Here is a 27,130-nt window from a genome sequence, read left to right on the forward strand (position 1 = left end):
TACACTTTTCTGCTCCTCTGATGCAGCTTGACCTGCTGTGTTCCTCCAGCTCCACACTGTGTTCTATCAATCATAGATCGTCAGCTGCTAAAGCTCCCAATCTCTATTTTACCACATTATCATTGATTTTTTTCCCCAGAAAAGTGTATGTATTGTTTGGCATATGACCTGCCTACCTGCATTGTCAGTGCATGTTTGTAAGTTACGTTCCAACAGTGACTACATTTCAAAAAGCACTTTATTGACTGTAAAACACACTGATATATCCACTTGTCATGGAAGGTGGTATATAAATTCTTCTTTTTTGTTTAAACATTATTTGCCAAGCAGTAGTTGGCTATCTTCAAGTTTTCCATAAATCCTCTCTTATACCTTGCAGATTGGTCCTTTGCAAGCTCTACTAAACACTAATTCTAAACAACTGCAACTCTCCATTTCCATCTTGCATGCCTATTTTGTCATCTTTGTACATCCTCTTAATGCCTGATGCTTAATAGCAGCTATCTTGCAGCATCTGCACAACTTTACAAAAGGTGAGTATTATATTTAACACTGTACATTGCTAGGAAGGGAACATGCTTGAAATTCTTCAGTGAATGTTGCAAAGGATGTAATTTCATGACTACTGAAGGTGGTAGGCAGCAAGATCGGAACACGTGTCGAAAGGGAGTAACGGGGACAGAGAAAAAATTGAAGTAGTAACAGAAAGAAAATTGAAGTCATAAAAGCACAATATTTTTGATCCATAAACAATCTCACTGAAGCAAACACTTCAAATACTGATTAACGTGACTGTAGATAGAGAAATCCAGACTGTCTAGTCAAATGAGATAACAAGGTGTAGAGCTGGATGAACACAGCAGGCCAGGCAGCATCAGAGGAGCAGGAAGGCTGATGTTTCGGGTCTAGACCCTTCTTCAGACCCTAATCCTACCCCTAACCCTAACCCTATCGCAGTCCAGTCAAATGCCCAGACCTTCAAACTCCTACTAGGGGACATTATTGAATAACACAGCTTTAATCAGTTGAAAAACAGCCCACATCTGATGGTTCACTTAGAGTTTACCATCACTACTCAGTCACCATTTCTGTCAACATGAATCCAGTGCACATTCTTTCTCATCTCATAAAAGCCAAGACCTGAAAAAATATTTTTAAAATATCAATTGAGCACAGAACCTCCATCTGTGAGACAAGGTTTTATGATTCAAATAAACCACTGAATTCAGATTGGGACTATTAAGCAAATTTCACCATCAGGTGCTTCACCTGCAAAGACTTTGATATTTTATTGAAAAACAGAAATTATATGGTGGTGCAATCAATATTTGATTAACATTGTTCTATCCAGTTCAGTGGAATGCTTTAAACTGAATTTCACTGTAGAAATAACAGTGAAGGCTATCAGCACACACTTTTATTAAAGTGTAAATCAGCAGTAATTTCCAACAACTATGCATGCAGTGATAAATGTGAAGATGAGAAAGTTGCAGCACAAGTTGCTCTACACCTCCAGAACCTACTGTATATTTATATCTTGCCAATACACTTGGCACTTGAGTACAGAAAAGTGTAAGAATATTGTACATATCCAGTCAATATTCATTAAACATGCCTGGAAATGTTCAGGTTAATTGCTGTTCTTATTATTATTTCTCTCAAATTATTTCTCTACTGCTGAATAGTAACTTGCTAAGCATGGAATCACTTTCATTCAAATCATACTTGTTGAAGATTTTGTAAGATATATTTCTTGTGCTTTCTGACTCTACCCGTCTCAATTCAATCTCACATACTATCCCCTTACTTCACTTTCTATCTTTGACTTGACGTTGATTTAAAGATTTTGCACTACTCATTAGCAAATAACTATCTGACTGATTTAAAGAGATACACAGTTGCTTGCCATGGTCAAGTAAGTCCCAGATCCGCTATGAAAGCTATTATACCTTTATGTTTTGGTTCTTATGTAAGTTGCAGTGCAAAACATTGTATGATGTCTGTGGGTAAATGAACATGTGATGAACAGCTGGCACCATTCATTCACTACTGAAAGACCTATAGACCTATTAATAACAGTGTTCAATGGAGAAAAAAATCTACATTTTGATGGCTTTCTATGCACCCACAATAAAACCTGACAATTTATTGCACTTGCCTGAAACCTGTAGTAATTTACAATTTCAAAGATGTGCACGCAAATTGATCATGATTTGTGACGTGTAACAATGAATGGAGTTGCTTCGTTTTTGTGTTCAAGAAAGACCTATGAACGAGTCTTGGGGAGAGAAGAAATAAGTTCAATCTTACATTGGTTTCCTTAGATGGAATCAGTGTGATTCCATGAAAATCAAAGTGATCTGTTATCAATTGGTATTTCATACTAAGATATCAAGAAAACACCGTCCATTACCAGCCTTCCACACTAGCTACCCAACAGCTCCTTGGTTGGAAAAATGTTGATTTGACATCAGTTTCTGGGCCCTTTACACTGTGCTCTACACAATACTCTGAATCTGTACAAAGTCATTTTGTACAGGATCCTTACAGGCTGCTGAGAAAGCCTTCTGTCTGTCATTCTGGGCTCCATCATATGGTTGATAACATTTAAAATGTAACATCGTTTGATCATTGATGTAATTTAGCAATGGCTTTTTACCCTGTAAAAGCTTGCTCTAGTGAAATTTTGAAAATTGCTTAGCTTTTCTAAATTGATTTATTTTTTAGCTGAATTAAATAAGCAAATTACAGAACTATTAAATTTATATTGGCCAGATAAATCTTCCTGAATATCGCCAGTTGAGCTAATTGAAACAGATATATGATTCTCTTGAGCGTCGGCTTACTTTCATGTAATCTTTCCAAACTTATGTAATGCCTTCAAATAGCAAGTTATCTACTTGGATTATAATGGTAGGCAGTGGATACAATTACATTAAAAATGTATTGCATTTTAAAGGCCAATGAAAAAGAATCTGCTCTCTATATTTTGTGTCTACATAAAGCATAAAAGAATGTTGAGAATACTGATTAGCTATGAGTTTGGTTAAATGGTGACCTTCCTCTAAAGTTAACAGCAATGACACAGGACATATTAATTCCTCACTTATTGTTAGACTGCTTTGCTATTCTATGCCATTGGACTGAACCTGGATAAATTAATGCTCTTTGACGTATATTTCTTAAAGTACTCTGGGACTCATTAAGCAAGGACAAACTGACTTATTTAGTTAGAGTTTGCAATAACAAATTTAATTTCATAGGAATTGGAAAGGGACTATGTTAGCTTCAGTGCATTTGTACTGTAGCTGATCTTGCTACTTACCCTGGTACTTGACATTTGAGTTTGGATCAAAGCCTAGATTTCTATTTCAGATATTTCAGCATTCTTACGAAAGAAAGAAAAAGGGCACTTGTAAACTGCATTCTCATAACATGATTATGATTCAAAGTGCTTTATAGCCAATGAAGTACATTCTTGAAGGGTAGTTGCAGTAACATAAGAAATGCAGCAATCAGTTTTTGTGCATCGTGATAAAGACTAGCCAACCTGGTTGAGTGCTGTTGGTAATGGACAGGACACTGGAGAGACTTTCCCACTCTCCTGCCAAAGAGTGCCTGGAATCTTTTAGATTCCCCTGAGAAGGCAGATAGAATTCAACGGATGGCACTTCCATCACTGCAGTGTTCTTAAAGTACTTCCCGAGAGAGAAGTTAGCTTAAGTTTAGTGAACCTGATCCTGGAATTGAATGAACACCCAAACGTGTGACTCTGTGAGGCAACACAGCTACAAGTGAGTCTCAGCAGACATCCAGGTCACTTCTTAGCCATAGAACAGGAACATAACTTCAAAGAAAATAAACATGAAGAGAAAGCTGCCAACTTACTGTCACACGTTTTAAATGATTGTACAAATCATGATCGATCCCAAGGTCTGATGAGTTTCAAATATATTTTAACTTGAGGTAGATCAAGTTAAGCAAGATTTTATTTATTTAAAAGAATTTAGTATCCCTTACTGCTTATATCACACCCTGTTCTCAAAGGAGTACTATGCATGAAACAGATGGCGCCAGGTTATTAGTGCAGCACATACTCTGTTATTTTGAGGAGTGGGAAGAAGGCAACTGGCAATAAATCAGTGGGGATTCCAAGCAGGCTACACATGAGTCTTATTAAAATGTATTTTGATCAAGATTTGGCTGTACACCAAGGCATGTGCAGTTTCCTCTTCAGCACCAAGGAATAAATCAATTTTCACTTTTTAGATGGCGCAATAGAATTCAAAACAGGTGTGATAATGCTACAAAGCTGCATTAGCAGGGTGTTCATTTAACTTCACACCATTTTTAGAGCCTTTTCAATATGTGTATAGTTGACAAATAATTTGAAAGATAAGTAAATTCTACTTGCATCCATAAAGGATTGTCTGCCAAAACCCTTTGTGGAAAAATACATCTTAAGGCATTTAATTACAAGTACTTTTTATTTTTATCATTAAGGCTGATGGAATGAGGTCACAAATTTGTTAGGAGCCATTTATACTGTCTGAAAAAGTTTCCTTATCTAAAACATTACAGGCTAAAGTCTGCTGTTGACTAAAGTGGAGTTTAATTGACATATTCTAATTATAACTACTGTATCTCCATTGCCCATTTGTCTTGTGTTTCAAAATGAAACTGTTTGCATTTCGGAAAATGTCAGCTTCTTTTGAAAACATGAACTCTGCATACTTTGGCTAAGTTGTGAACTTTCAAAAGTACTTAAGTATATTCAAAGTGGAATATAATTGTCTTGAGACAACTGATCTTCAGGCAAGCAGTGAAGAAGCCCAGATTTACTTGAAATTAGCTTCATCTCAGAATAGCTCCATGTTCTATTTGCCTGAACATGGTATTTTTAACTTTGAGAATGATCATCTCATGAGACATGACTGCACCTCATGCCTCATTTGAGAAATTGAAAGGTGTGTCTGCATTCCTAATACATTAAAAAGAAAACTTGTTCCTATTTATAAAGCCTTTGAGCAACCCTCTCTTTTCAGAATCACAGTTGTATCATTATAACATGTAATCCAACTCAAGTGAGCCTCCCGATTACTGGATTTACATAGTAAAATTAAAAATAATTTTTTAAATTAAAAATTACGTAGTAAAATTCAATAATCATCATAATCACACAATTGTTCTTCACAAGACTTTAAGAATAACAAATTTAAGCAGAAATTAACAATTTATTATTAATGATATAACTTTAGCAGATCAAGGATAAGCAACAAGGCAATCTATTTAATATCTATGATCTAAGCCCAAGCTCCTTTAATCAGAATCCTACTCATACACCGACCAATGTTGACACAGGCATGGTTAAGGGATGAATTAACAGCAAAAAAAAATTGTAATTTGCCGGTTGAACAGTTTCGTGAAGGGTACCAGGCCTTCAGAAATCCTTGGTTGATGGAGTTCTTCACAGATTAGTAAACTGTAGATCTTGTTTGCATTCCAAAATCACCAATTCATGCAGACAGGTCCAGTAGCATTCCAGGATTATTTGCCCACTTCTTACAGAGGGGTATTTTCTTATCTGAACAACCAACAAGCCAACAACTGCAGTGAAAACCAAAGAGAAGGAAAAAAATCATAGCAGTACTATCCTGAAGCTTTTTCAAGTGCACGCTCAGCTTCAAAACCCCAGACAGAACTGGTTTACTCTTGTTACTCTCTTTTACCAAGATTCTTCGTGATTCACCGGTAAGCACCGATCCACCCTTAATTGGCTAATTTAGCATCCAACCAGTTGTCATCACTGAGCGTAGAATGTCTATGCTGAAACATTTGCAGTGTTCCCTAGAGCAGTAATCAACCTGCAATTATCTTTCCAGGCCAGTTCCCATCAATAAACATCAGTTTGTCTCAGAGATAGTAGGAACTGCAGATGCTGGAGAATCTGAGATAACAAGGTGTGTAGAGCTGGATGAACACAGCAGGCCAAGCAGCATCAGAGGAGCAGGAAGGCCGATGTTTCGGGCCTAGACCCTTCTTCAGAAAATGTCTTCAGTTTCCTTCAGAAAATGTCTTCTTCAGTTTGTCTGTCCTCCTTTCCAAAGCATGCTGCTGCTCAAAGTTCAAAGTTCAATTATAAAATCACAAATGAGAAAACCAAAAAATGAGAAAAATAAATAAATACAGTAACAGTCTCAACAGTGTGACCCCGGAGTTAGAATATGATCTTTCCGATTCAGCACATTTGCAGTCCTGCCTGCTGAGACTACACTTTTGTGACAAGCTGAATTATATGGTAGCTGACACTATGCGCTGGGACCCTTAGTTGAAAACTTACATTTCATTTCTGTATTGTTGCAAACATAATTAATTGTGATGCAAAAGTGGCACTGTGATTACACCCTTAATTGTGATACAAAGTTGTATCAAGAAGATATGTTGGATTCTTAATTATACCAACTAAATTAACAGGCACAGGATACATTTCCTTTTGTATTGTATGTTTTGTGCTCATTAAGTTAAAGGTGCCCATACTGAAGAAGGTCAGACACGTAGGTCTTGATGCTGGCACCATCATCAGCAAGATTAGTTGTCAAGTAGCTTTTCCTCCACTTGACAATAATCTCAGAAAAATGCTGCTGCTGCACCATTTTATTCTAGTTTCACAGCAACCATAAGCTCCCCGAGTTAGATTGAACATTAAACTGGCAATCAGATGCATCTTTGCAAATAAGCTCACCAGATACTGGGTGTAGATCTCCCAAATTCTTTTCATGTACCAGGAAGGAGAGACTTTCATCGCAGGAGTCTGGGTTGTGTTTAACCACGCTGTCAGTTAGGGCGATGGTTAAATTCAGTGATGGTAACACCATTGAATATCAAGGGTCAATGGTTAGAGTCAGTAATGGTAATGCCATTGAATGTCAAGAGGCGATGGTTAGATACAGTGATGGTGAAGCCATTGAATGTCAGAGGTTGGCTGTCTGTGTCCAACTACCCAGTCCTCCCATGAGCCTGAATGTCTTGACTTTTATTTTTCATGCCCCATCTCATGTCACGTGCTACAGCTGTGCTGCTTCAAACATTAGAACATTTCCAAATGTTTCCACCTTGCTCAAGTCGAGCAAGATCAGTTTGAATTGTTTCCATTCCAAAATTTGAAACTGATTTCTGATCGCTGGTCTTCCCCAAGCTGTTTGATGCAGTTGCTGATGTTGGATTTATATTACTGAACTGTATATAATGGTAATGGCTGTCTGGTAGTCTTTGATGCAAATGATCTGGAACTCATCCTCCCTATAAGGCAAGGCTGATATCAATCTAAATAAAGGAAATGATTTGAAATTTGTAATCTGTGACTTTATTTTAGTCCCTGAGCTTTCTATAAGTACAGGGTGGGTTAATACAGCAAAGGAACTCCTCTCCTAATGGCATCACACCACATGGACTGCAATATGGTCAAGTGGTTAGTTCACTGCCACCTTCTGTAGGGCAGTTTGGGATGGGTAATAAATGGTTTGCCAGCAGCTTCCACGTCCTATGAAGGAATTAAGAAAAAGTAACCTGGAAAACATGTCAATGGTCAATTTTCCAACGTACAAATAGGTTTTTCAACTTGACCACCACATCCACCACCACTTTCAAAGATTTTTGTAGACACACACCTTGACCTCCGTGCTCCTGCATCTCTCAAAATTATACAATTTAGTTCAAGTTGCCTTTTTTCATTCTTCACATTGTTTCACACTTCTCTGCATTAAATTTCACCTGCCATGTTTCTCTCCATTTTGCAAGGCTATGTTGTGTTACTCTCCTCATATGTTAGGAACGTCACAATTGTCACAGTACCATATTCTCTTTACTGGTGTCATTTTAACCTCCAAAGTGTTAAATTCTCGGGAGCTCTAGATATTGACTCCACTGCTTTCCCATGTCCAGATGCCTTCAAGAATGTGACCTTTGTCTTCTCTGGTTGCTCTCTTAGTATAGAGAAGTGAGGTGCCTCAGTGTTAGTAAAAATGAAATGGTCTCCACTCATTCTGGGTTGGGTCCTGAATTGGCACTATAGCCATTACCACACAGTAATGATTGTTGAGCCTTGTTCATTCTTTAGTTGGACAGGTGGGGTGAGGGGGAAGGAAGCATGGATGAACTGGTTTGGGCATTCATTAAAGAAGAAGCAGCTTCATTGCATCGAAAACATTTTGCTGTTGGACAATCATTTGCTTACAAGTGTGGCTGCAGATCACAGCATGTTCCTGTTCACTCATCCTCTGATCTTAAACCAGACCATCATTGAATAGCTACAGTGCAGTGGGAGGCCATTCAACCCATCATTGCCTTACAGTAGTACAGTGCAAAGCTGAAGTTGCTTTTCATGGGCAAAAGCCGGACATGATTGAACCATTTGGTTTCAGGTGTGTATAGTCTTGTGAACAGAGAGACCGAGGGGTTCAGGTACGTAATTCTTTGAAAGTTGCATCACAGGTAGACAGGATGGTTAAGAAGATGTTTATCATGCTTGTCTTCATTGCTCAGACCATTGAGTGTGGAGTTGGGACTTCATGTTGAGGTTGTACAGGATGTTGATGAGGCCACTTTTGGCATACTGTGTACAGTTCTGGTTGCCCTGATTTAGGAAGTATATAACTAAATTGGAGAGGGTTCAGAAAAGATTTACCAGGATGTTGCCAGGATTGGAGAGTTTGAGTTATAAGGATAAGCTGGAACTTTTTTCAGTGGAGCGTAGGAGGCTGAGGGATGATCTTGCAGAGGTTTATAAAACCATGGCGGGTACATAGATAAGGTGAATAGCAAAGGTCTTTTTCCTAGTGTGGGGGATTTTAAAACTACGGGGCAAATTTTTAAGGTGAGAGGTGAAAATTTTAAAGGGACTTGAGGGCAACTTTTTCATACAGAGGGTTGTTCGTATGTGGAATGAACTGCCAGAGGAAGTAGTAGATGCAGATACAGTTACAACATTTAAAAGACATTTTGATAGGTGCATGAATAAGAAAGGTTTAGAGGGATATGGGCGAAACACAGGCAAGTGAGACTGGTTTAGTTTGGGAAACTTGGTTGTCATGGATAAGTTGGACCAAAGGGCCTGTTTCCATGCTGTGTGACTCTATGACTCTAGTTGTCCGTCTCTGAGAGACAACAGTACATACATAGATGAAGTTACAGTGGAGACACTTAGAGCTCTATAAACACAATTAATGTATTAAGTACTTAATTGAATAATACATGCTTTAACTACTAGAGACATCTCAATAACTGTCCTTTATTACCTTGGGTCCTATAACTAACCCCAAATGTTTTTAGCTGGGAGAGTTGGCAGCTGGCCAGACTTTGAGGGGAACCTTGCAAGTGGTGATACTTCCATGTTGTGCTGTCCTTGTTTTTAGTAGTTGAGATCTTTGGTTGAGAAAATGTTGATGTAAATCCCTTGGTGAGTTGCTGCAGAGCATCTTGTTGATGCTGCACATTGCTGCCACGATGGGATGCTAATCATATGAGCAGATTTGCCTGAATATTGTTGAAACTCTTGACAAATCTCATGCAGGCAAGTATCCAGGCACAGTCCTGACTCGTGCCAAACAACAGGAGACTTTGGGGAATCAGAAGGTGGATTACTGGAATATCCAGAGAATTTCCAGCCTCTGACCTGTCTCTTGAAATTACAGTATTTATTTGCCTGGTATAATTACATTTCTGATAGATGGTGGCACCCATGCTGTGACAGAAATCAATATTGATCTTTGTCCGCATCAGCACTAACTGAACATTGCAATATCATAATTGTTTTACTAGATTTTCTGTCGAGGTTTATTAACCTTTTGTACCAATGATCAGATATTCTTACAGATTTTCCTTACCTGACACACTGATGAATTATCTCAGTGGTTTGCACTTGCTGAGTCAGCCAAACATTTGTACATTGCTGTCTACTCATTGTTTTATTGTTAAACAAATAGCCTATTGAATGTGAAGTAAGACACAAATATTTAGCGGATCAAACTTCAGCAGTGTTTCCACTGATCAACTGAACAAAACACCCTTGAAAATAATTTTCAACCAAACAGAACCAAAATAATTAAGAGATAGTAAGGACTGCCGATGCTGGAGTCAGAGATAACACAGTGTGGAGCTGGATGAACACAGTAGGCCAGGCAGCATCAGAGGAGCAGGAAAGCTGGTGTTTCGGGTCGGCACCTTTCTTCCTGACTGAAACGTCAGCTTTCCTGCTCCTCTGATGCTGCCTGGCCTGCTGTGTTCCAAAATAATTAAGGTTCTTTTGTAATCATATCAATTATACATTCAAAGCGTTGATTCATTTCAGTAAGTCTACATAATATGTAACAAGTAACTCTTTTTACAGGACATGAATGATTACTCTCCTGAATTTATCGAGCATTCCTACAAAGGGCTGGTGGCACCAGATGCCCTCAAAGGCAGCTTCATCACTGCTGTATCAGCAGAGGACAAGGACCCCCCTGTAAGTTGCATTGATTTTAGATTGAGAAAATGTTGTGATCTGACAATGAGCATGCTAGAAGACACCAGATCATCTGATGGCCAGTTCATCAGGCCCACATATTCCCAAAGTTGCAGATTTTACGGGAATTACCCTGAAACTGGAACCTTCTGAAAGTATCCGTTTAAATGGGGGTCCTGAGGGGGCAACTGCAGTTAAGTAAATAGTTACTCAGGAAAGATGAGACAATTAAGAACCTAGTCTAATTCCTGAGTAGCTATTCAAATGACTCCATATTTCCCTCACAGCACCAACTGCACCTCTCTCAAACCCGTCATGCCCGAAACCCCCTCTACCAGTCCCAAAACCATCCCTCTCTAACCTCAGGACAAAACACCCTCTGCCACCGAACCTGATATCCACCCCCTCCCCTGTGTCCATGAGCTGACAACCACCTCCCCCTAACCCACCCCATTTTTGCCACTTCTGACCAATGACCCCTTCCCCATTTCAGGCCCAAACCATTCCTTCCCCACCTCTCCAGATCCAAGTGCACTTCTCCTGCTCCGGACCAGATGATCCCTGCTCTACACACCCCCCTTCCTACACCTGAACATCTTCTTCCCACCACTCACAATTCTCTAAATCCCTCACTCTGGACCTGAACCCACTTCTTCCATTCCTGAGATCCCTCACCCCGCTGTGGGCTAAGACCTCCCCCCATTCCCCCCCCCCCCTTCCCCCAGTATTAGAACCACCAGTTCTGTCCCATCACAAGAGAGAATCATCACTCTCTCCACCCACTCCTTCCTCACCCTGCCACTCCCCTGTCACCAACACAACCCAATACCATCCCCTTCCCCTGCCATTCCACTGGACACAATCACTTCAAGACACTTAAAAACTTCATCACTTACCTGGCTTCCTTGTCATCTTGCACACTGGTACCCTACCTATTCCGCACTTGGCACTCTGCTCACCTGGCACCCTATGGCCCCTACCCACTGATCACTGTACCCACCTGTCACCTAACCTCATACTTAACTTACATATTTATCTTTAGACAACAGCTGTCTGCTGTTCTGGACCTTTACATGTCAGTGTATGACAGCTGATCGCAGCGGAAAAGCGGATATGGTTTGCCTCCCCGGGAAAATACTGCACTGAGAGGAGATTGTCAGGATGAAAGTATGGCTTTCTGATCCGAGCTCTTTAGGAAATGCCGTCTCCTGTCAGGACTGTGGAGCGTTTTCATGATGTGGAGGTGTCGGTGTTGGACTGGGGTGGACAAGGTCAGAAATCACATGACACCAGGGTTATAGTCCAACAGGTTCTTTTGAAAACACAAGCTTTCGGAACCTCAATCCTTCACCAAGTATTAATGAGAGAGGTAGTATCAGACACAGAATTTATAAGTAAAAGATCAAGGGGTCACTCCATTGATGAGGATGTACTAAACAACAAACCTACGATGCTGTTAAATCTTTAATTGGTTAGAAGGTTTTAATTGATTAATATATATTTGTAAATCCCCGAATTCCTTTCAAGTCACGGTTCCAAGAGAACTAAACGTTTTATCAATGTAAGGAAGAGATGATATGTTAGGTGTGAGACCTTGTTTAGAATCTGTTTGTGTTTTAGTTTGGAGTCAGACTGGTTTTATTTCTAAAATAGGAATTTATAAAACATCATGTTGACTGACTGTCTATAAATTGTGTGCTTTTTGAACAAAATAAAATATATCTTGCAAACATAAATTCACCCCATAGACTAGAGCGTGTGTGTGTGTGTGTGTGTGCGTGTGTGCGTGTGTGTGTGCGTGTGTGTGTGTTTGTGTGTGTATGCATGGGTGAGAGTGTATAGTGTAGTGGGGTCACCTGTAGTGTGACATGAGCTCATAATCCCGGTTGCGGCCGTCCTCATGGGGACCAAACTTGGCTATCAGCCTCTGCTCAGCGCTTCTGCATTGTTGTGTATCCCGAAGTCCGCCTTGGAGGATATTTGCCCGAAGATCCGAGGACGAATGCCCTTGACTGCTGACGTGTTGCTCCACTGGGAGGGAGCACCTCTGTTTGGCGATTGTTGCGCGGCATCCATTCATCCATTGTCGTAGCTTCTGCATGGTTTCACCAATGTACCATGCCTCAGGGCATCTTTGCCTGCAGCGAATGAGATAGACAACATTGGCCGAGTCACATGAGTATCTGCCGAGCATGTGGTGGGTGGTGCTCCCATGTGTGATGGTAGTGTCCATGTTGAAGATCTGACATGTCTTGCAGAGATTACCATGACAGAGTTGTATAGTGTTGTGGTCACTGTTGCCCTGAAGGCTGGGTAGTTTGGCGCGAACAATGGTCTGTTTGAGGTTTGGCGGTTGTTTGAAGGCGAGAAGTGGAGGCACAGGGAAGATCTTGCCAAGGTGCTAATCGTCATCAATAATGTGTTGAAGGCTGTGAAAAACATGGCCTAGTTTCTCTGCTCCCAGGAAGCAATGGATGACGAAGGGCACCCTATCAGACGTATTCTGTGCCTGTCTTCTGGGGAGGTGATTAGAGTTTATCGCTGTGGTACATTGGAACTGGCGATCGATGAGTTGAGCATCATATCCTGTTCCTATGAGGGCATCCTTCAACACCTTCAGGTATCCAAACAGATTCTGTGTATCTGTAGGGCTTGTCCATAGGGGATGGCTGCTTTAATATGTTTCAGGTGGAAGCTAGTGAAATGTAGCATTGTGAGGTTATCCGTAGCTCTGTGGTAGAATGAGGCACTGAGGTGATTGTCCTTTTTGGAGATGTGTGTGTCCAAGAATGAGACTGATTCTAAAGAGCAGTCCATGGTAAGTCTGATGGTGGGATGAAACTTGTTGATATCACTATGTAGTTGTTTCAGTGATTCCTCACTGTGAGTCCAAAGGAAGAAAATGTCATCAATGTATCTGGTGTATAACATTGGTCGGAGGTTCTGAGTCTTGTTTGAACTTGTGCATAAAAATGTTGTCATCCTGAGGAGCAAATCTGGTCCCCATGGCTGTTCAGTGTGTCTGGATGAAGAACGGGTTGTCGAAGCTGAAGACCTTATGGTCGAGGATGAAACAAGTAAGTTGTAGGATGGAATCTGGAAATTGGCAGTTGGTGGTATTGATTACTCAGGCTTTTGCAGCGATGCCATCGTCGTGGGGGATGCTGGTGTAAAGTGCCGAAACATCCATTATGATGAGGCGTATTCCTGGTTCAACTGGTCCGTGGGTGCTGAGTTTCTGTAAGAAATCTGTAGTGTCGGGGCAGAAACTGGGGGATCTCTGTACAATGGGTTTCAAGATGCCGTCAACATAGCCAGAGAGGTTCTCACACAGGGTCCCATTACCTGATACGATGGGATGTCCAGGTGTGTTGGCTTTGAAGATCTGGATCAAAAGTCTTGGCCAGTCTGTTCAGTTGACTGGTGTGTTCTTTGGTCAGATCAGCAGGTAGTTGTCTGAAGTGTTCCTGGTTGTTCAGCTGTTGGTATACTTCCTTGCAGTAGTCTGTTCTATTCTGTAAAATGATGGCTCCTCCTTTGTCTGCTGGTTCGATGACAATGTTGCGATTGGCCTTGAGAGCATGGATGGTGTTGCGTTATGCCTGGGCGCCGTTTTGTACTGCATTGTGAGTGCGGCTGATAAATCTGGCATTCACGCATTCTCTGATGGCTTCAGCGGCCCTCCAGAGGGGTCCAATTTGACTTCTTCTTTGCCCGCTCCCCTACAGATCTCTCTGTCAACTGATCTGGTTCATTAGTTGTCTCATTGGGTTCGCTGCTGACATTTTAGAAGAATTCCCAGAGTCTCATTCGTCCGATGAATTCCTCTGTGTTTGCCCCGAAACCAATGGGGTCCATTTTGGTGGTGGGGCAGAAATTGAGTCCTCGGCTGAGAACTTCGATCTCATCCAGTTGAAGGGTGTGGTCGGATAAGTTGATGATGGATTTTCCCTGTGGTGGTACCACCTTCAACTGCGGTACCAGGGAGACTTGATTATTGCTGGTGGTGATGTCAAGTTTCTCCAGTTTCTTGTTCTTGCTGTGCATGTAGGTGGTGTAGTTCCGTTGCCTCATCTACTTGGCAGTGTCTCACTACTGTACTGCTGTATCTCATACACACTCTCTACCCCACCTCACACACACGCACATTGTCTCTCTCCCACTCTCTCTCTCCCTCTCACACACACACACACACACACACACACACACACACACACACACACAGTCACAGACACACACATGTGTGTGCGCGAATCTATGAGGGGTGAATTTATATTTGCAGATATATTTTGTTCTGTTTAAAAAGCACAAAATTTATACAGAGTCAGTTAATATGGTGTTTTATAAATTCCAATTTAGAAATAAAACCAGTCTGACTCCAAACCAAAACACAAACAGACTCTAAACAAGGTATCACACCGAACATGCATTGTCTGACCTTTACTTCTCTCAGGACAGTGACTTGAAAGGGATTCGGGGATTTACATATACATAGTAATCAATTAAAACCTTCTAACTGATTAAAGATTTAGCAGCATCTTAGGTTTGTTTAGTACATCCTCATCGATGATGTGAACCTTTGATCTTTTACTTATAAATTCTGTGTCTGATACTATCTCTCTCACTAACACCTGCAGAAGGACTGAGACTCTGAAGGCTTGTGTTTTCAAAAGAACCTGTTGGACTGTTACTTGGTGTTCTGTGATTATGAGCTTTTTCATAGCATAAAATTAAAGGATTAGAGTGACAATCTGTGTCCACGCCTCGGTATATTCAACCCAATCTCTCTGGTTAAGGTTGTGGAGAAAGCTTTTCTTATGAGATGTAATAGCTTTTGTTCTATAATATAGATAGTTAAGCATTCATTTCTTCAAAAGTACGATACCTTTATTTGTTATTATTAAAACATATTTCATCATTGATAAACATCTTGATGTTACTCACTTACAGGAACAAGATTGGGGTCAATCATAACACTTCCCCAATGTCACTGGCAAGAGATCTGATCCAGCTTGATGGTTAGGCCTCAAGCTGCAATCAACTGGCATGCAGCCAGAATATTCCACACACTGATAAACAGCCTGCTGTTTTGCATTTTGGGAAATCAGATGGGCAAGCTATGGAGAATGACCCTGCAGCAAAGATTAAATCAAAGGACCGGGGTGATCAAAGTGGTTGACAAGAGCGTGGGTAGATTTTGCAGCAAGGGACAGAGAACACAATTACATTCATCCTGCTGCCCAATGAGTGCCAAATGAATGTTTTGTTTCAAATCGATGCTGACACTTTCAATAATCCCTTTGCATATTGCTGGGTCTAATTATTTCCCATTCCATGCAGTATGGTAAATCTAGTTTTCAGAGGTTAACTTTGGAAACCATGCTACTATAAGACTCTGATTTGAATATTCACTTAAAACAAGGCTTAGATCCATAGTCACATAGCTCGGAAACAGATCCTTCAGTCCAACTTGTCTGCACTGACCAAACATCTCAATCCGACCTAGTTCCATTTGCCAGCATTTGGCCCATATCCCTCTAAACCCTTACCATTCACATACCCGTCCAGATGCCTTTTAAATGCTACAATTGTACCCGCCTCCTCCACTTCCTCTGGCACCTCATTCCATACATACACCACCCTCTGCATGAAAATGTTACTCCTCAAGTCCTTTTTAAATCTTTCCCCTCTCACCTTGTTTTGCACTCCCTCACCCTGTGAAAAGACCATGGCTATTCACCCTATTCATGCCCCTCATGATTTTATAAACCTCTATCAGGTCCTCCTTCAGCTTCCCATGCACCAGCCTATTCGGCCTCTCCCCTATTATTCAAACCCTCCAGTCCTGGTAACATCCTTGTAAATTTTTTCTGCACTCTCTCAAGTTTAACAACATCTTTCCTACAGCAGGGCGACCAGAATTGTACACAGTATTCTAAGAGTGGCCTCACCAATGTCCTGTACAACCGCAGTCTGATGTCCCAACTCCTACACTCGATGCTCTGACCAATGAAGGCAAGCGTGTCAAGCACCTTCTTCACCACCCTATCTACCTGCAACTCAACTTCCAAGGAATTCTGCATCTACAACACTAGGCCTCTTTGTTTGGCAACATTCCACCAGACCCTACCATATATTTAGCTAAGTAAATCATCTCCTGGTTTGCCTTACCAAAATACAACACCTCACATTTATCTCAATTGAACTCCATCTGCCACTCCTTGGCCCATTGCCCCATCTGATGAGGGCCCTGTTGAACTCTGAGATAATCTTCCTCACTCAAACATGGCTCAGGTGCCCTTGGGTGGAAAATGGTTTTAATTTTGTATTTTGGTCTCACCGGTCTCCTGTTACTGCTGAACGTTGGAGTAATGAAAGGCCCAAATTTTGGGCTGTTAAATGGGCAGAAATTTCTCTCCAATATAGGGATAAATATTTGGAAGGAAGCACTTTGGATTTGCGAAATGCATTTGATAAGGTGGCAACATGCTTTAAAAGATTAAAACAAAAAGTAAGGTTCGTTTAGTTGGGAGTAATATATCAGCCAGGATAGAAAATGTATTCACAGGTAGCAACTATAAAGTAGGAATAAGTGTGACCCTTCTAAGTTGGTAGGCTATTGACTAGGTTCTCAGCTGTTTACATTATAATCTATATAAATGATTTAAATGAAGAGCCATTGAGTACTGTATTCATGCTTGCTGATGATACAAAGTTACGTGGGTCAGTTAACTGTAAGGAGGAAACAAAAAAACACAGATATAGACAGGCTACAAATGTGGGCAATAAGGTGACAAATGGGGTACAGTCTTGGGAAAGAGATTGGTCATTTAAGGCTGAGGTAAGAGCTTATTTCTTCAGTCAAAGGATTGTGAATCTTTTGGAATTCTCTGCCTTAGAGGAGTAAGGGTGATTAGTCGCTGCATATATTGTAATCTGAGGTTGATAGATATTTGAATTTCATAGTTCATAAACTCCCCACAATGTGGAGACAGGCCCATCAAGTCCACACCAACCGTCTGAAGAGCATCACATCTAGACCCACCCTCCTACCCTGCATATCCCCTGGCCAATCTACCTAACTTCACAATCCCTGGTCACTATGGGCAACTTAGCATGGCCAATCCACCTAACCAGCATATCTTAGGACTTTGGGAGGAAACCCGCACAGACATGGGGAGAATGTGCAAGCTCCACACAGCCTGAGGGTAGAATCGAACCTGGGTCCCTGGTGCTGTGAGGCAGCAGTGCTAACCACTGAGCCGTCATGCCAGCCCATTGGGAATCAAGTATTATTTTTTTTTAAAATTTGTTCATGGGGTAAGAACATCATTGGTAAGGATCACACTTATTGTCTGTACCTTTTTTGCCCTCAAGAACCAGCATATTGAATCCCTGAATCCATGTAGCCTGAATACTCCCATGGTGCTCTTAGGGAGGAAGTTCCAGCCACAACAAAGGAACAGCGATGAGTTTACGAATCAGGATGGTGTGTGACTTGGAGGGGAACTTTAATGTGATGGAGCTCCCATGTGTCTGTTGTCCTTGTTTTGCAAGGTGCTATCAAAGAAGCTTTGGTGAGTCCCTGGTCTGCATCATGTAAATGATGGTGCTAAACTGGTGGTGGATGGCATGTTGAACAAGCAGGCTGGAGTAGAGGCTTCTTGAGTATTGTTAGAGCTACACTTATCCAGACAACTGGCAAGTAATCCATCACACTCACGACTTGTACATTATACATGGTGAAAGGATGTGGGAGGTCATGAGGCACGTTACCTGCCAAAGCATTTCCTGCTCTTATAGCTAAACTATGTATGTGGCTGGTCCAGTCAAGTTTCTGGTCCACAGTGACCTCTGTGAAGTTGATAGTGGTGCATGGTAATGGTGATGGGAATGCCATTGAATGTCAAGGACCTGGGAATAGGTTAGAATCTCTCTTCCCGGAGATGGTTATTGCTTGTAATTTGTGTAGCATGTATATTATTTCTCACTTATCATCCCATGGCTGAATGTTGTCCAGGTCTTGCTGCATTAGGGCATGGAGTGCTCAGGGTTGAAGGTTTTGAGACTTGTGCTGAACGTTGTGCAATCATCCGTGAATATCCTGACTTCTGCTGTTATGTTTTGTGATGAAGCTCTTTTGGTTAGACCCTACCCTGAGGAACTCCTGCCACAATGACCTAGGGTAGAGATGATTGCCCTTTGACAACCACAACCATCTTCCTTTTTGTTGCATCAGATATATTGTGCTAGAGGTGGAAAATGAGACAGACTCAATGGACTCACATAGTCCTGTGCCTCTTTCTTATCCCAATTTTCTTGCTTAGCGATGAAAGAAAAAAGATCAGATGTTTGAACATATCATCTATTTGAAGTTTGAAATAAAAACAGAAAATGCTGGAACTACACAGCCGGTCTGTGGAGAGAAAAACAGATTTTGTATTTCAGCTGGATGACCTTACACCAGAATAATATAAATTCTTGAGTCTCATTCCTGCAGTTAGTAAATTCTTCTTCTCACAAGTTTTTAAAAACACAACTTTTAAAATTTTGTCCTTTTCTTACTCTCTTAATTCAGTCCTTCTTTCCCTTTATTAATAATTCTGGTATAATTTATTTTGACTTGAATTCAACCTCCTTCTCAATCATTGTTGTTTCTTTTTCAGTCCCTAAGTGGCATTGTATAAGAGATACACAATGGTCCCCCTCTTCACGAAGATCCCAGATGTTCCATTGCCCTGATAGCACTGTTTTTCCCTCTAGTCAACCTGTTCAGGGATGTTATTACACAACTCTCGAGCAGGTTGGCTTGAACCCAGACCTCCTGGCTCAGAGTAGGAAGATTACCACTGTGCCCCAAGACTTGCACCCTGACAGTACTTGTTCTCTGTTTGTAATTTAATCAAGTTATGCCTGCTTGTGGAGGGGCTAGTTGGTTGCTATCATCCTCTTTCGTTGACTGGGTCTAAGTGCCTAGCTGGTTTACAGTGATAGAGGAAAACCACTGACAAGTCTCAACAAGAGGTTCTTGTCTTAGGCACGTCCTCATTTATTCCGTTACAGCAATCGTACACAAGTTACATTGGTAAGTTAGACATTGTTACAAAGACTACAAGGAGACCTGGGATAAGCAGACTGTCATTTTCAAGATCCTAAAATAGTCTGCCTTTTCCTTGCCCAATTCTTCATGGCATCATCAAATTGAGTGGAGCTCAATGCAGTCTCCCGTAATAACTCTTTCAGAATCATTATCTTGTGCGGCAAGGACAGAGGAAAATGTCAAATACACCATGAGAGGACTCAATCCAGCAAGATTTCTTACAATGTTTTCACTCTTGAGACACTTCTTCAGCTTTTGCCTTGAAGAGGAATCTTACACTTGAAAAATTCACTGACTTCTACTGAGCTGCCACATATTGTTAATCCTTTGTGTTTTTGAATTTAAATTTCTCACACCTGCCACACTTTGTGTTCCATTTTCCATTACTCTCTCTGTCCTATTGGAAATATCTTTCAATTAGTTTTCCACTCCATATCCTTTAGGAGGTCCTATTACTTTAGCAACAAAATCTTTTATTAGCTGATCAAACCACGAGATTACCAATCCCTCGCAATGTGTCTGTAGTAATTGCAATGAGGTCAGCCGGTGGATCTCATAGAATATGAATCCCCTGATTGGGGCTGTTAATTTGGCCCAATCAGCGAGCCCTGTCTGACAGATAAAAACAGGAATGTCAAACATCCTGTTCACTGGACCTGGCTGTGAGGGTCTCCGATGGAGTAAAAATCCCCATATTCTGAAATACTGGGCAAAAATCCTGGACTTTGCAAATAACTTTTCAAAGTTAAGGCAGCTGGGCTATGCTCTGGGAAAATTACACAGATAGAGATAACAGCTTGGAACAATTGCTCAGCCTGAAAATCCAAATCACGACTCAACTCTAAAAGAACAATTAACCAGACCTTAGAAACCAATTTAACCCAGACATTATGGAGCTTTTACAGATACCAAGATATTCAACTTCAATTAATATTCATTTGTGGAAATACTGGACATTCCACTTAATCAAAATACATTTACACCTACTCTAAACTATCAGGAAGGCAATTCACCTCAAAGGGGATAACAGAAACACATTGGATAACACAGATTTGAGAGGAGATAACGCAGCACATAGTCTGTAAAACTGCTAGCTAGGGGGGAGAGAGAGAGAGCCTTTCCAACAACAAACTCCTGCAGAAACAGTTTCCCCACAGGCTCCAGGTCCAACAAGCAGCTTCGGGACCAAGAACCACAGAGGCTGAACAGAGAAGCTGAATCAAGTAGACAAAGAGCATCATCGCAACAAAGGACTTCCGAGAGGGGACAGGGTGGCAGGGAAGACAACCAAATGCTATCTCCCCACAGCTACCCCGAGGAGAGGGATCCGAAACAGCTACCGTCCAGAGAGTGATCCCACAGACGTCTCTAGAAGAGGGATCCCAAACAGCTACTCTCCCTATGAACTATCTGCGCAGCAGTCTCTCTGAAACACCAGCTACAGCAAGCGGGAACAGCCAGCTGTATTTCAAAATCGCATTTATCCCCAGTGATGAGCTTATACTGTTGAGACCCCAAAGTATCCCACCTAGCTAGCAAGGAGGGGAAGGTGGTTGGTGACAGGGCAGGGAACCCTCAGTTAGGAAGTCTGATTAAAGTGTCTTTAATTAAAACCCTGTTCTTTAGCTTCGAACAGCTTTTAACCTGTGTTTAATTTTTTTTTCTTGTCCAAGACATTGTTGTTTTGAACATATAACAGTACAGCACAGTACAGGCACTTCAGCTCACAATGTTGTGCCGACTATTATCCTACTCTAAGATCAAACTGACCTGCATACCCTACATTTTACTATCATCCATGTGCCTATCCAAGAGTCACTTAAATGTCCCTAATGTATTTGACTCCACTACAACCGCTGGCAGTGGATTCCACACGCCCACCATTCTCTGTGTAAAGAACCCACCTCTGACATCTCCCCTATACCTTCCTCCAGGCATCTTAAAATTATGCCCCCTCATGATTGTCATTTCCACCCTGGGAAAAAGTCTCTGGGTATCCATTCTATCTATGTCTCTCATCATCTTGTACACCTCTATCAAGTCACCTGTCATCCTTCTTCGCTCCAATGAGAAAGCCCTAGCTCCCTCAACCTTTCCTCGTAAGATCTGCCCTCCAGTCCAGGCAGCATCCTGGTAAATCTCCTCTGCACCCTCTCTAAAGCTTCCACATCCTTCCTATAATGAGGCTACCAGAACTGAACACAATATTCCAAGTGTGGTCTAACCAGAGTTTTATAGAGCTGCAGCATATCCTCGCAGCTCTTAAACTCAATTCCCCTCCCAGTGAAAGCCAACACACCATACGCCTTCTTAACAACCCTATCAGCTTGGGTGGCAACTTTGAGGGATCTGTGGACGTGGATCCCAAGATTCCTCTGTTCTTCCACACTGCCAAGAATCCTGCCATTAACCCTGTATTCTGCATTCAAATTTGACCTTCCAAAATGAATCACTTAACACTTTCCTGGGTTGAATTCCATCTGCCACTTCTTTGCCCAGCTCTGCATCCAGTCAAAGTCACGTTGCAACCTAAAACAGCCCTCCACACTATCCACAACTCCACCAACCTTTGTGTCATCGGCAAACTTACTAACCCACCCTTCCACTTCCTCATCCAAGTCATTTATAAAAATCGCAAAGCAGAGGTCCCAGAACAGACCCCTGCGGAACACGACTGGTCACCGAGCTCCAGGCTGAATACTTTCCATCTACTACCACCCTCTGTCTTCTATTGGACAGTCAAATCTGTATCCAGACAGCCCAATTTCCCTGAAGCCCATGCCTCCTTAATTTCTGAATGAGCCTACCATGGGGAAATTTATCAAATGTCTTGCTAAAATCCATATACAACACATCCACTGCTCTACCTTCATCAATGTGTTTTGTCACATTCTCAAAGAATTCAATAAGGCTTGCGAGGCACGACCTGCCCCTCTCAAAGCCATGCTGACTACTTCTAATCAAACTGTGCTTTTCCAAATAATCATAAATACTTTCTCTCAGAATCCTCTCCAATAATTTGCCCAAAACAGAAGTAAGACTGATTGGTCTGTAATTTAATAGTGTATTTAATTACTGTGCTCTTATTTGTTTTGTATTTGCCTTTTTAATCTCTCGTAATAAATTCACCTTTGTATTATCCCATATTTAGTACGTTTGCCTTTTATTTCTTGTGATATACCCTCTTCTGTATTTAATAAACACAAAGATTCTTTTGCCCCTGAAACACCTATCTACTGCCTTCTCCATTTCATGTTCCTAAATTAAGTCAAGTGTCAGAACCAGGGATATGGAGGTGATATGAATCACCTAAAACAGCAGCAGTTTTACTGATCACAACCAGAATACCTACAAGGGAGTTGGATGAGTGTCAAGGACTTCCCACGTGTAAATAAAGTGTGACTTTGTGACAGGATACCAGCCGTTGTGGAGTAATTTCAGTGTATACCTCACCCTTGTCCTCTTGATTATCTGCACAATTCATTAACTTAACAGATGAAAGATGAATGTGTGGAGGGTTGCAATTTCTGAACTGACATCTCCTTTGAGCTGGGCACCTGTTTGGGATCAGCCCTCAAACAGGAAATGTGTCAATGTGACAACTCAGAAAGCTGAATTAAAGATAACTAGGTATAGAGCTGGATGAACACAGCAGGCCAAGCAGCATCAAAGGAGCAGGAAAGCTGACGTTTTGGGTCTAGACCCTTCTTCAGAAATTGGGGAGGGGAAGGGGATTCTGAAATAAATAGAGAGAGGGGGGAGGCGGATGGAAGGTGGATAAAGGATAAAGCTGAAGTAAATCCTTGGGCTGGGAAGGAGATTGAAGATTAAGAAATTAATTGTATTAAATACAATATCTAACCTTCCTATTAATTATAATAACCACACAATACTGAATGACCTCTAGATACAAATCATTGCAATGCAATCTTGCTGACTAGTCATTGTGGGTTATGTTCTAACCATGGGGAACCATTAGGTAATAAACAGCAATACATATAAAAATGCTGGCAAGCCTGCAGCAAGGTATAGATTCTGTATAAAATGTTATTACATTTTGGATACTGCTACCTCATTGATTATTAAAGATATACGAGTAAACCAAACTGAAATGAACTATTATTGGTTTACTCATTAAAGCTGGAAAGAAGGAAAAACTTGAAAGTCTCTGCTTCATTTTACTGAGGTTTCTTTCATCTCTTGAGGGGACGTTTTGTTTAATTTGAGTCAGATCCCAATAAGACATTGACCATCCTTCTCGAATAACTGTTCCCCATTGGTGCTGCTTAAGTAACTAACTTCACCCCAGAAACATATAATTATTATAGTGTGCAGGACGAGACCAGTCAGCTCATCATGCCTCCATGTTTTTGTGTGTCTCCCTTTCATGTTAGCTCCTAGTCTTTTTCTCATAATTCCTCCTCACTTCCCTAATTTGCTTTTTGAATTCACTTTTAAACCTCCTCAATTGTATTTTCTGCTTTATGCCTGTCGTAAGCACAGTTTTTCCTTCTAATGTTAATCTCCATCACACTTGCCATCCAGGGAACTCTGGATTTGTTTGTCTTATCTTTCCCAGTTAGACGATTAAATCTTTACTGTATCCAAACCATTTGGTCTTTGAAGATAGCCCATTGTTCAGTTTGTGTTTTGCCCACCAATCTCTTATTCCAGTCAATGACACATCCATGATTTCAACTGCGTAGGAGCCAATGTTCCCTAATTCTAGCTCAATTTATACCAAGTAATTTGAAAAAATGTTTTACATATATTCAAACATTTAAAATGGTGGAAATAATGAGCAGATCTGTTTTTATCTGTAAAATAGGTTTACCAACAGTTCTAATAGTGAGCTGCTCCTGATATTAACACTTAGGTTGAACAGTTGATTTAGCCTGGTTTTGATTTCCAGTTTCTAATCAGATAACAGACATTGGAATGCATGTACGGTCATAGATGAGAATTGGAATAGATATGTTCTAGAAAAGAATTCTTATGGATTAAAACTTTGCTGTAAGTCATCTAAAAAAAAAACTCAATTGAAAACCATTTTGAAATAAATCTTGACATTCTTTGAAGTTTAACTTTGCCACAGTAATCAAAAAGTGCGGGGCTTTGTAATGAAAATTCATTCTCATGGTTGCCACAGTCAGGTGAAGAGGAATACATCAATGGATCTAAATTTGATGTCCACTTAAGACAGAAGACTAGGCCTCTATTTAATCTCTCGGCCAAAGACAGCATCTCTCTTAGCGGGTCTCAGGTCTTAGTACTGTTGTCCATGCCTTGCTGCATCTGGGCAAGGCTACATCGGTATCCGAGGAATAGAGAATGTTACTGAACATTGTGCAACATCAGTGAACATTCTCACTTCTGACCATACGATCATTGAAGCAGCTGAAGACTGTGGAACTCCTGCAGAGATGTTCTGATGCTAAGAAGATTGACCCCCAAGAACCACAGCCATCTTACTTTATGCTGGGTATGACTTCAACCAGCAGAGTTTTCCCATGAAATCCAGTTTTGTTAGGCTTGCTTAATGTCACGTTGTGTTAGGTACAGCTTTGTTATCAAGGGCAGTACCTCTCACCTAATTCCTGCACTACAATTCTTTTGTCCATATTTTGATCAAAGCTTTAATGAGGTCAGGTAGGTCCATAGCATGTCTTCAATACTATTACCAGAATGTTGTCAGGGCCCTTGGCCTTTGCATTATCCAATACCATTAACCGTTTCTTGATGTCATATAGAGTGAATCAAATTGGCTGAAGACTGGCACCTGTGACGTTGGGTCCTCTGGAGGAGGCCAAGACAGATCCTTCACTTGCCATTTTTAGCTGAAGGCAGATGCATTTAATTCAGCCTTGTCCTTTTTTTTAATTAAAGATGGGAATATTTGCAGAGCCTCCATCTCCTGTTAGTTTTTTGACTGTTCACTACCATTCAGGGCTGGCTGTGGCAGGACTGTAAAGCTTATCACTAAGATAAAATAAAGAACAGCAGGTGCTGGAACTCTGAAAAACTTCTGGAGAAACTCAGCAGGTTTGACAACATCTGTGCAGAGAAAGCAGAGTCAACATTTCGAGTCCAGTGTCCCTTCATCGGAATCAGTGACAGTTAGGAAGACAGTTGCTAAAGACAGGGTTGAGGGTAAAGGAATAAGGGATAAGTGGAGATGGAGCCCAGAGGGAGAGAACGACAGCAGTTAGGAAGACGAAGGAATGGTTAATGGTGAGCCAGGGAAAATGAAAAGCAGCTAATGGTGACCATAAATAGGTGAAATTGGGTTAGCTGAGCTGAAAGCAGCCCATGTGATGATAGGACCTGCAATACAGGAGTAAGTAAAGGGCATGGAAGAAGGTGTTCAGGCCCTAAAATTAGTGAACTTGATACTGAGTCCTGAAGGCTGCAGGGACACAAGTGTAAAATGCAGTGCTGTTCTTTGAGCTTGCGCTGACCTTCACTGGAGCACTGCAGCAAGCCTGAGACACAGATGTTGGACAGGGAGCACAGAGGTGTTTGGAAGTGGCAGGCAACCGGCAGCTAACTGCCATTTTTGTGCAAAGATTGTAGGTCGCCCAGTCTGCGTTTTATCTTCTTAATTTAGAAGAGACCACATTGTAAGCAGTGAATGCAATAGGCTAGATTGAGCAAATCACTGCTTCACCTGCAAAGATTGCCTGGGACTTTGGATAGTGAGGAGTAAATGGGCAATTGTAACACCTTCTGAAATTGCATAGGAAGGTGCTGTGAGAATGCGAGGAGGCCTGGACCAATGTGTCCTGGAGGGAATGGTCCCTGTGAAAGGCTGACAAGGGAGGGGAGGAGAATGTATGTGTGGTGATGGCATCCCACTGGAAGTGCCAGAAACTGTGCTTTATGATCCTTTGGATGTGAAGGCTGATGGGGTGGTAAGTGATGACCAGAGGGGATTCTATTGTGTTGTGGAAGGGAAGAGGAGGAGTGAGGGCAGAAGTGTGAGAGAAGGGTCAGACATGGCTAAGAGGCCTACCAGCCACGGTGGGGACGGGGTGAATTCCTCAGTTGATGAAAAAAATGGACATTTCTAAGATGAAAGGTGCATAATCAGAATAGATGCGATGGAGACAGTGAAACTGGGAGAATCAAATAGATTTTTATTCTTCCCTTAATAGAACAGCTTCCAGTTGTCTGCCAGTTCAACACACCACTGAGTTCCCTGTTCAACATCTATTTACACATCCAAATTCCAGGAGTGTCTTGATTATCTCTTTGTGATTCCAATGCTACAAAGCATTGAAAGTTAGTTTACGTCATTGTGTGCACTTCAAATTACCCTTTTCAGCAAAAGGTGGTAAAATAATCCACTTCTTCAGGACAGCAAGTTAGTTAATTTCCAAAAGAAGTGTTATATTAGTATTTTAATCCATGAACAGCCAGAAATACCTCTGGAATTTCTGTGCAATTGTTTCTGATCTACTGATGTGTCTTTGGAGGATTGGCATAATTACCAGAAGACTGCATAAGTGGTTTAATGTGTCAGTTGATGC

General features: G+C 41.2%; 1 protein-coding gene across 1 annotated transcript in view; it reads left to right on the forward strand.

The window, feature by feature from the left end:
* The window catches only part of pcdh15b (protocadherin-related 15b), a 606,743-nt gene that overhangs the window by 401,786 nt on the left and 177,827 nt on the right, over positions 1-27,130 (forward strand). The window contains exon 25 of the mRNA XM_048609162.1: positions 10,385-10,501. Within this exon, the coding sequence (XP_048465119.1) occupies positions 10,385-10,501 (117 nt within the window). The remainder of the gene's footprint in view (positions 1-10,384; positions 10,502-27,130) is intronic.

The sequence above is a fragment of the Rhincodon typus genome, chromosome 20, assembly GCF_021869965.1.
Source record: "Rhincodon typus isolate 14 chromosome 20, sRhiTyp1.1, whole genome shotgun sequence".
In the NCBI taxonomy this organism is placed as follows: Eukaryota; Metazoa; Chordata; class Chondrichthyes; order Orectolobiformes; family Rhincodontidae; genus Rhincodon; species Rhincodon typus.